The sequence below is a fragment of the Geospiza fortis genome, unplaced genomic scaffold (genome assembly GCF_000277835.1).
Source record: "Geospiza fortis unplaced genomic scaffold, GeoFor_1.0 scaffold111, whole genome shotgun sequence".
NCBI lineage: Eukaryota > Metazoa > Chordata > Aves > Passeriformes > Thraupidae > Geospiza > Geospiza fortis.
The window spans coordinates 7,797,428-7,810,788 of record NW_005054321.1 but is presented as its reverse complement, the minus strand read 5'-3'; the positions used below and the strand labels follow the sequence as shown (position 1 = coordinate 7,810,788).

Here is a 13,361-nt window from a genome sequence, read left to right as displayed (position 1 = left end):
TGAGTTAATTCTCTGAACTCAAAGTGAAACGACCCGTGGCAGGACAGATCAAAGGCCCTCCCCGGGAATGCACACACCTCCCCTCTCACCTGCTCCCTGCAGCCCAGCAGGTCTGCAGGGCTGTGGTCAGAGACTTGGCCTTATTAACTCAGGCTTCTTAGGCTTTTGGGAGAAATGGACTTAACAACAGTTGCCTAGAGAAGAAGAGGGGAAAGGCTATGTTATTAAAATCTAGGATGTAACACCATTTTAAAATTCATCAAAGAGCTCAGAGCAAATTCTCCAGAGACTGGGGACTTAGTCATCCCAGGTTTCTCCAGCTCATTTAGATAATTGCCCTTGAAATAGCTGACTTCTTTCTTCCTTCCTTATCTTCTTTTCTTTTTTCCTTTTCTTTTCTTTTCTTTTCTTTTCTTTTCTTTTCTTTTCTTTTCTTTTCTTTTCTTTTCTTTTCTTTTCTTTTCTTTTCTTTTCTTTTCTTTTCTTTTCTTCCCTCCCTCTCTCTCTTTTTCTCTTTTGGTAAGTAAGTAAGTAAATATTCACGGAGCAGGCACATCAGCTCCACAGTTGCAGAAGGGCAGAAGAAACCTCCAGATACTCACCATGCACATCTGTGCTTTCTATAATATGAGCTAACCCCATCTGAGTGCATTCAAAATACTCATCTCACTGCCACTTGCAGAGATATTAGGAGCTTATTAGCCAGTTTAACTAATTAATGCACTGGTAATAATTAATGCACTGATAATATTATTTTTTATCAAGCACCTTATTAAATAACAGGAGCTGTTTAGAAAATATAATGTGTTATTTATTTCACATTTTTACCTATCCTCAAGGCCTGGAAGCACTCAGTCTCAATACTTTCCCACCTTCTTGAAAACTGCATGATTTGCTTACTTCTGTCTTGGTATAAATTCATGTAGTTACCAAGACAGGAAGCCCAAGTAGTGTTACATGAGGTTGAGCAGGAAACTGATACAAATGAAACAGAAAATTTCAGATTTTGTTAAAAAAATAAAACTTACATTACAACATATAATTTTATTGTGGGTTTTTTGTGTAACTTCTATCAAACAAATTCTAAAAGATCAGTATCACTTCCCATTAGATTGCCACTGGAAAATATATCAGCATCCATGGCAGTGCACCAACATTTTTTTGTGTTGTTTTCCATTGAAGGGTTGGGAGTTTTTAAAATTTGTTTTCTTCCTCCTAATGTCTCTTCCTGACTGTAGAATTAGAGGTACAGTCTTATACCATGGTATGGTTCAGGCAGAAATAAGAAGGCCCTGATGTAGTGCCCTTAGGCATGCAGCATCTTGGAGCAAGTCTTCACCTCTGGATTCAGCACCCTACTCTCTCTTTTAGCCAGTGGGATGAAAGAAGCAGTTTAGTGTGTGATTCATCTGATGTTATAGACATCTACTCTATTATCTCTGTTTTAAACTTCTACTTTTGTAGGATGAGGTGAGATGCAGCCTACTTTCAGTTATCTGTGTTGACCATATCATCAGTCACGATGAAAGGAGTCTGGAGTGAACAGCCAAGGCAAAGACACTTTGTCAGATACATCCCACTTTTACAGCCTAAAAGTTGACTCAGAGCTCACTAAAGCAGAGGTAAAGAATCCCATTTACATGGACTGAGTTTGGGTTAAGTTGTAAAGGTTCTGTTCTGTCACTAACTTTTGAGTTTATCTAATTTTTCTATGTAGATAGGACGCATAATTTCAAAGACATAAATATCCATGCTCATGGATCTGGGCATGACTCACTGTATGGGTAGATACAGACCTGAAGAGAATACTTAGGAACATCTTTCTATGTCTATATTGGGGTTACTATGTGCCTTGTATTTTGGGAAATTCTCTACAGACACTTTGATAGTTTTGCACTCTGCTGAAGGACAGGATGGCTAGAGTTATTACTGAGCCAAAATAAATTACATTTTCACAGGGCTGTTCAGTAGAAGAGTGGCAGCACTTGGTGCATGTCAAAGAGGAAGGAATGACAAACATTGCACTGTGAGGGACAGAGCTGTATCAAGAAAAGTGGGGTTGTCACAAACTGGAGCCTGATGGTCTTGTCTTTAGTCTGCTGTAGCCATCCTACAAGCATATATCAAATATATTAACTTCTGTGAGGTGTTCAGACACCAGGACAATGCATGACCTCATGAGCACCTGATGAATCGATCAAGGCTGGAAGTAGGAGGTGTGGTGCTTGCTTTGCCTGAGTGCTGCCAGCTCAGGGTAGAAAAGCTGCTGTAGGAAGGATGTCAAACGTTCAAATGCACTCAAACTTTTGTGCAGAGATGATTTGGTCTTTAACACAGATGTACCAGGTTTAGTTTCTAATTTTAATAATGACTCCTTTCTTAAAACTCAGACAGGAAATGGTTGATCTTCAATTCAGCCACAATCAGTGGCTATTGAGAATGAGTGGGGGCACTGACAAGACGGCTTGATGTCATAATCACATTACATTCTATAATCTATATACCATCCACAGAGTATTTTGCTATTAACTTTATACTGCGTAAATAATTAAGCAGTGACTAAGCATATAGGGAAGGTGGGAAGCACTCTTGTGTGTTATTAGCCCCTCACAGTTTTCAGAAATGGATAATAAGTAACTCCAAATCTTGGACTGTGAATGGCAACCTGGTCATCAAATATAAAAAAATACCCTTGACAAGATCAGTGAAAGCCCTGCAGAGGTCTGAAGCTGGGCAGCAGACACTCTGATTAGGTGCTGCCTCCATGCCTCCACAAAATGAAAATTCTACCCTGAGCCCAAGAAACAGCTGATGGATATAGTCAGAAGTGATAAAAAGGTCACTCTTAAATGGATACAGGGAGATTTAACTCACAATACCACCATCCTGAAGCCCTTAGACAAATAATAAAACACAGGCTGCAAAGACTAGAAATTCATTCAGTCTAAATACTTACAAAAACCTTTGTCATAGATCTGAGTCTTAAAGAAAATTCACCTCTGAACAAGGCTGCATAAAATGACCAAACAAGCACCCTTGAGCCCTCTGGCCTTCTCTGGCAATGTGCTATAAAATCCTAGAGTAAAAAACTGCTCAGTCTTAGAACTATGTTTTGCAGCATGAATTCCAAACCACTGTTCTATAGCACCTGCACAGCCCATCCATGATCGTTTCATAATCATATGACAATTATATCACATGAGACAGAGAACTAATTTCCATTCTAACAATAATAACCATCTTCTAAAACTAGGTTCTTTTTAAATCAGTTGCTATTTCTAAAAGTAACATGCAAGAAAAGGTCTGAATTTTTAAGGTGATTTTCCATACATATTCAAACACGAGGATATGTCAAGATGAATAGAAAGAATCTCATACTTTGTCAGTATATTTAAAAGTTTGGTGTAATGACCTGAGGATTAATAACCCTCTCAGCTTGACATCAATCCAGTGCAAAACACTGGAATTGTTAATTCCAGGTATTATTTATAAAGAATCAGAGAAAAATAATGCAATTTATTACTTTATTCATTACTTACTGCATACCAATCAGGATGGAATTAAGGAAAATACATTTTATTTCAAGAAAACTATCTTGATATTTTTTCAGGTTTTAAATTTTCCTGAGGAAAAGAAAAGTCTTTACTACTTATGTATTACTTATGAACTTTGGTAGCACTTGTGACACTAAACAAAATTTTGATTAAGAAATTAGAATTTTCCGAAGTCACTACTGTAATGATTGAATAGATTAAAAGCTGAGCAATTGACATTTTTGGAAACGCTCATAAGTGGGGACTCATCATCAAGAGGATGTCACTCAGCCCTTCAGGGTCACTCCTGGGCTCTGTGCTGGGTTAGTTTTCAATTATTGTCTTCTTTCATGATTCAGCCCATGAAGCCTATGAGCATGCTAATACTTTGATCAGATATTTTTATGGAAGCACTGAAAACACATACAGCTAATTCATGAGGTCAGGGTGGAGCTTCTATTGCTTAGCACATACTAAAAGCAAGTCCACAGACAAATATCCTCAGATTTGCTTCCCTGAAGTTTGTTAGACCACATCTTAATGGTGTTATCCAAATCACGGATTAGGGCAAAGCCAAAGAACATATGTTTGTCACATCCTGTTTGGATGATACCAACACAAACAGAACAAGCAGATTTTGGCATGAAATGAAAGATATTTTTGTTAACTTCACAGTTGTTAAAGAACATGTCAGTTACCACTTGGACTGAGTAATTTAGTTCCATATTTTGCCCATGAAAGTGTCTTTAATAACCTTTGCAAAATATGATTTTGAGGACAATCTTTAAATATGTAATATCTGCTTTTCAACAGAACATAGACAGAACAATAACTTGATTCACTGCTGTTCAAATAACCAGCTTCTTTTTTTCATTTGCAGGAAATAAGACTTTTCTACTTACTTTATTTTAAAGCTTTTTAGGATATAAAAGCTTTCTGCTCAGTCATTAGCTGCAAATTGCAGAATGAAGCAGCATTTCCAGATGAAGTAGTCTGTTTATACAGAAAGCACAAGAGCTATAATTACTACAAGATCACATTTGTATATCAAGGTCAGATTTCTGTGATTCACACTATTGTTTGGACATAAAGGGAGTTGATTTTCAGCATGGTGGTGCACAACTACTATTGTTATTGCATCAGTGACTGTAGAAACAATATTAACTTTTGCTTGTTTGAGTTTTTCTACTTAGGGTACTTCTGCTTCAGGAATATGATAAAATTGGCTGGCTAGTATTTACCCTAAAATAGTCATTAGACATGAAAAAATATGGATTTCTATTATTGCTACTCAGGTCACAGAGTATATTATGGAAGAAAAAAAAGTCCTCTAAAACAAAAAGCAAGATAAAATAGGTCATTAAATTACTTCTGCATGAAATCACAGAGTTTAGGCAATATCAAATGCAGGTAACTAAAGCATGTAAAAAATATTTCCTGATATTTTCCTCTCCTCTGCAAAATCCCTGCATAATTGCTTGTCTTGATTATTACCCAATACATTGGCAATTTTTATATTCTCTTCCTGAGAATTCATTAGCTTTCCACAACACTTACCCTGTTCTAAAACCTTAAAAATACAGGGATTCAACTCATTATACTTATTAGTTAAGCATTAGGATTAGTCAAGCAGTTAGAGTGTATCAATTAATCCAATATAATTGTATGTATTTATAACTAGGCACAAGAACAAATGCTTTCCTCATCTAGTAGAATCTGCTATTGTATTACTGTATTGTGTTGAGTTGTCACCCAGCTGCCATTAATGTCACCCTGTTCTCAGTTAGGCTCCCTCCTTGCTTAAGCCCCACTAGACTTTCTCTTTTCAGGTGTAGGTATTCCTGGGTGAAAAGTAATCATATTTCTCCAGTTTTCATTGTTCTTTATATGTTCTGGGCTTTTATATTTAATATCCACTCCCTGCTCCCACTCACATACTGTCATATGTAAGGATTTTCCACAAATCTGGTAATGTTACCTCCACATTGCCAAAGACAGTTGGGGAGCATTGGTTTTGGTTTCTTAGTGGGGTGAGAAGAAGAGTCAAAATGCCATCTTGACACAGCCCAAATTCTACTACTGTCATTGGGTCAAGGGTTTGGGAAAAGCTGTATTTAGCCTCAAAAGACTCTTTACCCAGATAAATTATACCAATGGGTGTATGGCTTGAGGAATTTTCTGTCTGAATGATGCCCTAAAAAATTGTCCAAGGTCACTGAGGCAGTGTTGAACTCACATGAGCACTTTCATCACTGGGCCACCATTCCTCTCTCTAGGAGAGACACATATGTTTCCTTCTCAGCATTGTTTCTCGTCAATCAATGATGATAACTTCAACCAACTTCATCTCTCTATAAATATTTCTCTGGATTTCTTTGATATTTTATTTATTTGCTGATTGCTCTTGTATAAATAGGCTCCAAAATGAGTAGGAGACCTAGAAAGGGAATATAATCATTCTATAACCACTGAGATGTAACCAAAAATGCTCATAATGCCACTTATAGAAAATGAGCAACTAAATAATATTCAATAGCTTATTATAGCAGACATAAAGAGATTCTGTGACTTTTTAGACTCACAAAAAATAAATTGCCATCCATTTAAAATTTAGTTCAGTGTCAATCATAGTTACTTGTAAACTTAGAAAGTGATGAGCCATTATATATTTTTTTTATTTCTTGCTTTGATTTGAATAATATAAACCTATGATGATGGTGACTTTTTTTGCCTATGAAGATGAGTAACATAGTTAAAAGGAAGAGGTAAGCTGTAAAATTAAGGAACCAGCACACATATCATCAGGGGTTGAGTCACATCCAGGGTTGCCAGTGGCTATGGGTTTGTTGTAAGATGATGGTACTCAGCTGTCTGCCAGGAGATGCCTTTCCACAAAAGATCCACAAAAACACAGTGCAGTGCCAGGGCTTCCTTCTAACAACTTTTTCCTACATGTATCACAATATTCAAGCATAATATTCTTGATTTGAGGCAGATATTCCTCCTCTTGCACACTGTCCTTCATATCAAAGAACACACCTCCTTATCAGCAGAGCCCATAACCATGTCACCTCCCCCTATGCTGCCAAGCTGGTGGCATATCTGGTAAAATCTCAGATCCTTTCCAGGCAGCATGTAAAAATGTGAAGTCTGCTGGTAAAAAAGATGTCTAACCCTCTTAATAATAAAAGAACTCTTGACAACATCACTTGAAAGTATCCTAAAGGCTCAGAAACAGAAGGGAAAAGAGAGACACTAACATCCCATCCAAAACCTTGTATGTCGCAATTTTTAATTGAATCTCATATGTCTTTGAGACAGGGACTATTCTATGTTATTTTTGATGCTTTTTTGTTATTCTGTGCTAAGGATTGGAAAACCTCCAGACCCACATGACATATCTGGAAACACAAAACAAACAGAACAAACCTCATAAACAAACTACAGCAGTCTCTGGGGAAATAGGTCAACAAAAATAACAAGGCTTCTCTTAGACAGAAGGTTAAAAAAAATACTCATAGAGCATGATTCGTGTTTTTCCTCATGGAATCAAGGAATAAAGTGATGTGCTCGAATGAAAATAGGCAGACTGGTTAACCAAAGGGTGTAATCTGGGGATGGCCTCTCTCCCACTCCCCTGCTGCCTGGGCCTCTCTGTTTGACTCTGATCTCATTCTCATCTTTATGGGTCCTTATCACCTCTCCCATGTGCCAGCCCATGCAGTCCACATCCCTCTGACTCACGGGCTTGTGCCAGCCTACCTGATTTACCATCTCATGGCAATGGCTTCTGTGTAGTATTCTCCTTCTCAGCACCCATATCTGGCCTCAAGCCCCTGCCAATCTTTTTCCAGCTTGTATCTTTGGACCAAACATGAAGATCAGCCCAGAATGTCCCAAATTGAAAGGTATGTGCCAGCCCTACTCACCTGCTCAGGGCTCTGCAGCATGTCCAACACCTTCCTTTCCTCACAGCAACACAAGCCTTAAACTGGAAAGAGTATGCAATATAGTGGCAGAAAAACCTGATGAAAAATTGTGAGACCTCTTGTCCATATCCTGCCATGACTGTCTCCCCACACCCTCCTGCCCTCTCCCGCATGCAGAATTACGTCCCGTCAGAACACTTCTTGTTCCCAGTCTCTTTATCCTTCAGATCTTATCTCCATCTTCCAAAAAAGAGCAGTCTGGTGCATACACCTGACATTGAAATTTTCAGCTTGAATGGTTAGACTGAAGTTATATCAGAAAACAGGGTCTTCTGAAGTGTCAGACAGCTTGGACAGGCAAGTCCTTACCAGCACTGCACTCAGTGCAGCTGACTGAGTTGTTGCCACATTGAGTTAGACAGAGAGTTTTCCCAACCAGCTAAATGAAGCTCTCCTCCAGCAATTTTTAACAAGGTATTCTTTATCAGGGAATTTCTAGTGGATCTGTTTACCACAGTGAAACTCATAATATCAAATACAGCAATCAAATAATGGAGGATAAATTTCAATCACTGAAAAATTAACACATTGTTTCAAATTGACTGTTTAATTAACCGACTTTGTCAGTCCTATAGCTTTGGTCAGTTTTACTTACTTGATCTTTTCTCCTCTTCTAGGTAGGTTTCTGGTCGTGACAGATGAGACATGAGATCTTCAGCATCCAGGCTTTCAAGTTTTTCTTCAAGAGATTCACTATGGAATCGGTAAGAAAGATAAAAGACGTAAATATAAATAACTAGATTAAAGAGTCAAAAGCAGACCAGATATTTTATCAGTTCTAATAGCTGTGAGTGGGCTTTTTTCTGCTTAATGCCACTTTAGAATTTACTACAGGGGGTGTTCCTCAGAAAAAGTCTAACCAATTGCCTTTCAAGGATCAAAAAATTCCAATAAATCAGTAAATCCTTACAAAGCGTTGGCCACCTGAGCAATTATTGGAACAAACACTAACACTTATTACATAGTTTGCTTTGCTTTCATAGATTTTAAAGCTGGATGAGGGGAGCAGGGTATACAAAAGATATTGCAACTCCTTTCAACTCATCTAGATCCAGAAACCGATGTTTTAACTTTGAAAACAGCAAATCTCAGATCAGCCTGAAAAATCTATGGCAAGATTTGTGTGGGGGCTTGAAAAGAGGAGGGACTCTCTTCTGCGCATGATGTAAAGCGCTGAATAGCACACAGTTGTCTAAACATGCTTTTTGTTTATTCAGTCTCTGGATGGTGAGTTCTCTTGTTTTAAAGTTTTCACTCTGTTTCACTGAACCACTAAAAGCTACATTTGGATTGCCTGACTTGAATCCCCGACATCAACAATAGTGATGGTTAAGGCTGAAGTTTTCTTTGTACTGGATGCACGGGCTGGAGCTGCCCTGGCACAGGTCACTGCTCCCAGTATGACCACAGAGCAGTGTGGGACCCTCATCCTTTCTTCCTCCCTGGGGGAATCAGTTGACCATATTGCAGCCCAGACCAGCCAAGAGGGTGAATCACTGCTGCTGATCTTCCCAAAACTGAATAAATCCTCCTTTGGCGCATTTGCTTTGTCACATGGCCACACATACTTTTCCTTTTTGAGTCCACAAGGTCTTAAATAAGCAAGAGTTCAGAAGTCAAACAGTTGTATTTAAAAACTATAGAGCTATTAAGCTGAACATTCCTACTTGATTTTGAAATGGCACTTCCATTTTTATGTCCTACTGCTCCTAGATTTCCTTGAAGGAAATCATAACTGCCAACAAGAAAATAAGTAGTGCTAGCATCCCGGAAGTTAATGAAACCAAATTCCCTACAGATCTGTGTCTTGATGAAGCTCCTGAGGAGGTCCAAACCATCATTGAAACTTTTCCCATGACTGGGACACTTAGGGGATCTTTCTCCCACACTGATTAACTTGACAAAGAACAAGGTGACAGTGAACCTCTCCCATTTGTAAGGATGAGAAACATTTTGTGACCCTGCTCATTTTAATTTTTTTAGGAGCTGAAGATCTTTGACATCTTACCTGCTGCCCTTTCAAATTTTCTGAGATCATCATTGCTTCAAAAAAAATCCTTAGAGGCAGAACAGATGAGCAGATGGTCACCCTCTACAGTAGTCAATGGAGCACCAGCTAACTTAGGAAGCTGCAAGCTCAAATTCAGTGGTTAAAAGTAGAAGCAAATGAGTAATCGGCTAAAGGAGCTGCTGTGATCAACCTCTAGACTGAAATTCTGCACTGCTAAATTTCATTTAGCACCATGTGAACACTGGCCCAACAGAAATTTCGTACACACAGCAAGACTAGTTTCCAAAAACTTCCATATGGTTATCTGTCATCCTGGGTTTTGCCAGAACCTTACAACTTCAACATTCAAACATCTACAATAATAAAACCTGCAAACTATAATTTTAAATATGAGTAATTTTGCTCGAGCATAAAGGAGACATGCCTCAAATTGTTTCAGAACTTACGTATCGTTAAACATTCTGATTTCCTTAATAAAACAAACAAACATGCAAACAAAATAAATGCAAACAAAACAAAACCCAAAAGGCATCACTCCTGAATTGAAAATTTCTTATGATACTTTCAAGTCTAGAGTCTGGCCAAGGGATGCATCCTTGGAAACAGTAGCTTATATAAGGCAAACACAGATGTGCTAATATGTTCAGTGGCTGGAAGAACCTTTTTTTATAACATCCAACATCTGCAGATTTATTTCCAGCCTTTCTCTAATGAGATGCTGTTTAGGAAATTATGAGAAATAAAGTATGCTCAGACAACACTATAAGCCAGCACTTAAAACTTCAACTCTGTAGGCCCATACACATTCACATCTGCAAACTGTGTCTTAGCAAACCTTGCTAGTGACTTCTGTTTATTATCATAGGGGTCTTAGTCCCTCTTTTTCCACAAAGTAATGCTAATAAATCTATAATATAGAGGGAGGAGTTCCTCACAAACCCAGATCTTTCTGATTTATATTTTCACAGCATTAACAACTAGTAGAAAGAAACCCTTTCATTTAACTGCCAAACCTTTTTGTCTGTCCAAAAAACTGCTGACAAAATTGTTTGGACTGACAGTCCTTCTCATCCCTCAGCTACTTTTTGAAACTCTTACAATAAAATGTATATTAAAAATACTTAGTTCTGATACAGCAGTATTCAGCTGAAAAAGCCCAGTGTTCTTTCACCTAGAGAAATAAATGTAATTGTCTGCATTCCGCAGATAGAGAAATGATGCACACAGAGATCAGTTGCCATGTCAGAGCCATGAGCGGCAGCTCAAGGACATGATCCCAGCTCTACAGAACCTTTATTTCATTCTCCAACTGCGTCTCAGGTTCAGTTTGGTCTGAACCTTCATTTTTACTGCAGTCAAAACACTGTATGTTGCCATCAGCATACATTTAGCATCTTCAGTAGAACCAGAGATGTGCCTGGTAATGACACAGCCATATCGTTTCCAGATGGAAAGAGAAAATATTGAAATGTTTGCAATGTGGGTTGAGGCTTTATTTCATTCTCTTTTTATTTTGGAGAGCCTGCTATGCCAGCTGCCCTGCAACATGTTCATTTCTGCAGTATAACCCTCTGATTTTAGTCATTGCTATTTCTCATATTAAAAAAAAAAAAAAAAAAGAAAAAAGCATCCAGCTAATATGACTACTTCTTTGGAAGGACTCTAATTTCTCTCATTTCAATCAGAGTACCCCTTCATGACCTACTGGCTTCATGTTGTCCTTTAAATCCCACTGGAATGACCTGCTCTCCTGCCAACATGTCTGCAGTGCCCTTCCCAACAATCCTTCAAAGATTTGCTCAGTGTCAGGAATGCAAGGACAACCGTGCCCAGGTTTCCCTGTGGTGTTCCTCAGCCTCACCAGTGCAGTGATGGTGGGTACTGCTGGAACACCACCTCTCTCAGGGTCAGCAGCTCTTGCCTGACCATCTCAGAATAATGAGCAAGCTCATATTGTCACTTGGGCAAGGATTAACACCAAACTTACGAGTGGCTCCACTGACAGTTTTCTTATCCATCAGCACTTGTAAGAGTTTGATACCTTTGGACTGTCCAAAAACCAGTCCATACAGAAGAATACACTGCTGTGCTTTTATATTCTGTAGATGTTGTAAGAGCTGTGTTTGAATCTGTTGCCTCCTGACACACAGAATCAGAAAATATCCTGAGTTGGAAGGAACCCATAACGTCACACAGTTCAACTCCTGCTCTTGCACAGGACCATGCCCAAGAATCTCATGTGCCTGGCAGCATTTCCCAAGTGCTCTTTGAACTCTGTCAGGCTTGTGGCTGTGGCCACTTCCCTGGGGAGCCTGTTCCAGTGCCCAACCACCCTCTGGGAGAAAAACCTAATATCCAACCGAAACCTCCTCTCACACAAGTTCCAGCCATTCCCTTGGGTCCAGCCTCTGGGCACCAGAAAGAAGAGATCAGTGTCTGCCCCTCCTCTTTGCCTTGTGAGGATGTTGGAGATCACAATGAGGTCTCCACTCAAGTCTTCTCCTCTCCAGGCTGAACAGCCCAAGTGACCTCAGCTGCTCCTTGCATGGCTTCTCTTCCAGACCCTTCATATGCATTATTGCACTTCCTATCAACTGAAGTAAGGTTTCTTAAATGAGCATCTCTAACAAAAAACATCTGTGAAATAGAAATACCAAATTCAGTACACCTGTAACAAGAAAAGGAGCATCTTTGTCCCTCACCTGCTGCCTCTTGCTGCAGGTGAGCATTTTGCTGTTTTATTTTTGAGGAATGCAGAAGTGGCAGGGGAACAGCCCATTGCTTGTTGTTGTTACTGGAAGCCTGGAATACCATTACGTGTTTGTCTGCTTGACACTTGATCTTGCATGACAAAACCAAAAAACAAAGGCAAAACTGAATCAGCAGATTAGTCAGCTTAATCTTGTGTAACTCAATGCCGCACTTCATTTTCAGTACTGTTATTTTCAGCTGTCCTTTGAGATGGTTATTTGAGCTTCCTTATCATTCAGCCAAGCTACTTGCCCAGGACATTCACGTAAATAAGATGCAAAATATATAATTCAGCAAAATATTTCTGATGATCTGATTTAATCTTTTTTCATTTTGTCCACATAGTGTTAAAACCACAAGATCTTAATGCTACTAAAATGTCATTTATAATGAGAACACAATGGGCTCTCTTTTTGCTCTCATTTCAATATTGAAAGAATGGGAAAAGAACCTTCTGTTTAAGCCACTACTGTAAGCGCTAAAAAGTTTTTAAAATAACATGTAGTTTCTGAGACATTCTCTATCTCATTTTAAATACCAGATGAAGACAAATGGTGGGAGATGCCAGTATTAAAATTGAAATCAGCTGATTCTTGCATGCAACACAGTCACAGCAGCAGCACAAATTTTTGACACAGCTCATGCAGTTCATAAGCCACATTAGCAGATACTGTCCCATAAAAAACACAGAATTGCCATCAGCATGTTTGGTGGACCTGGATTTTGGTCTTCACGTTCAGCAGTGTGACATAGGCAAGAAGTTTTTTTACTGGAAAGTTACCTGACTATTTGGTCCCAGTAATGTAATAATTTCAAAGGTTTGTTTGCAAATGTCAAAGCCAACAGCCTTCTTCCTCAAGTAGAAACACTCTGCAGTTTACCATGTACGTTCCCTCCAAGCAAATTAGCACCAGTCACAGTGTGTGATGTAGGCTTCAGTGTTTAAAATAGACTTTGCCTTTTCCTGTGAGTACATCATGCACTTATGTGATATTAAACGTGCAAACATGCTGCAGGTTAAATACGTGGTTGTTACATTTCATGCAAGGCTGTCAGACTCTGACCGTCCTCTGAGAG

General features: G+C 38.9%; 1 protein-coding gene across 1 annotated transcript in view; it reads left to right on the top strand.

Moving 5' to 3' along the window:
• ASAP1 (ArfGAP with SH3 domain, ankyrin repeat and PH domain 1) overlaps positions 1-13,361 on the top strand; it is a 142,148-nt gene that overhangs the window by 10,450 nt on the left and 118,337 nt on the right. The window contains exon 2 of the mRNA XM_031056749.1: positions 8,140-8,226. Within this exon, the coding sequence (XP_030912609.1) occupies positions 8,168-8,226 (59 nt within the window). The 5' untranslated portion in view covers positions 8,140-8,167. The remainder of the gene's footprint in view (positions 1-8,139; positions 8,227-13,361) is intronic.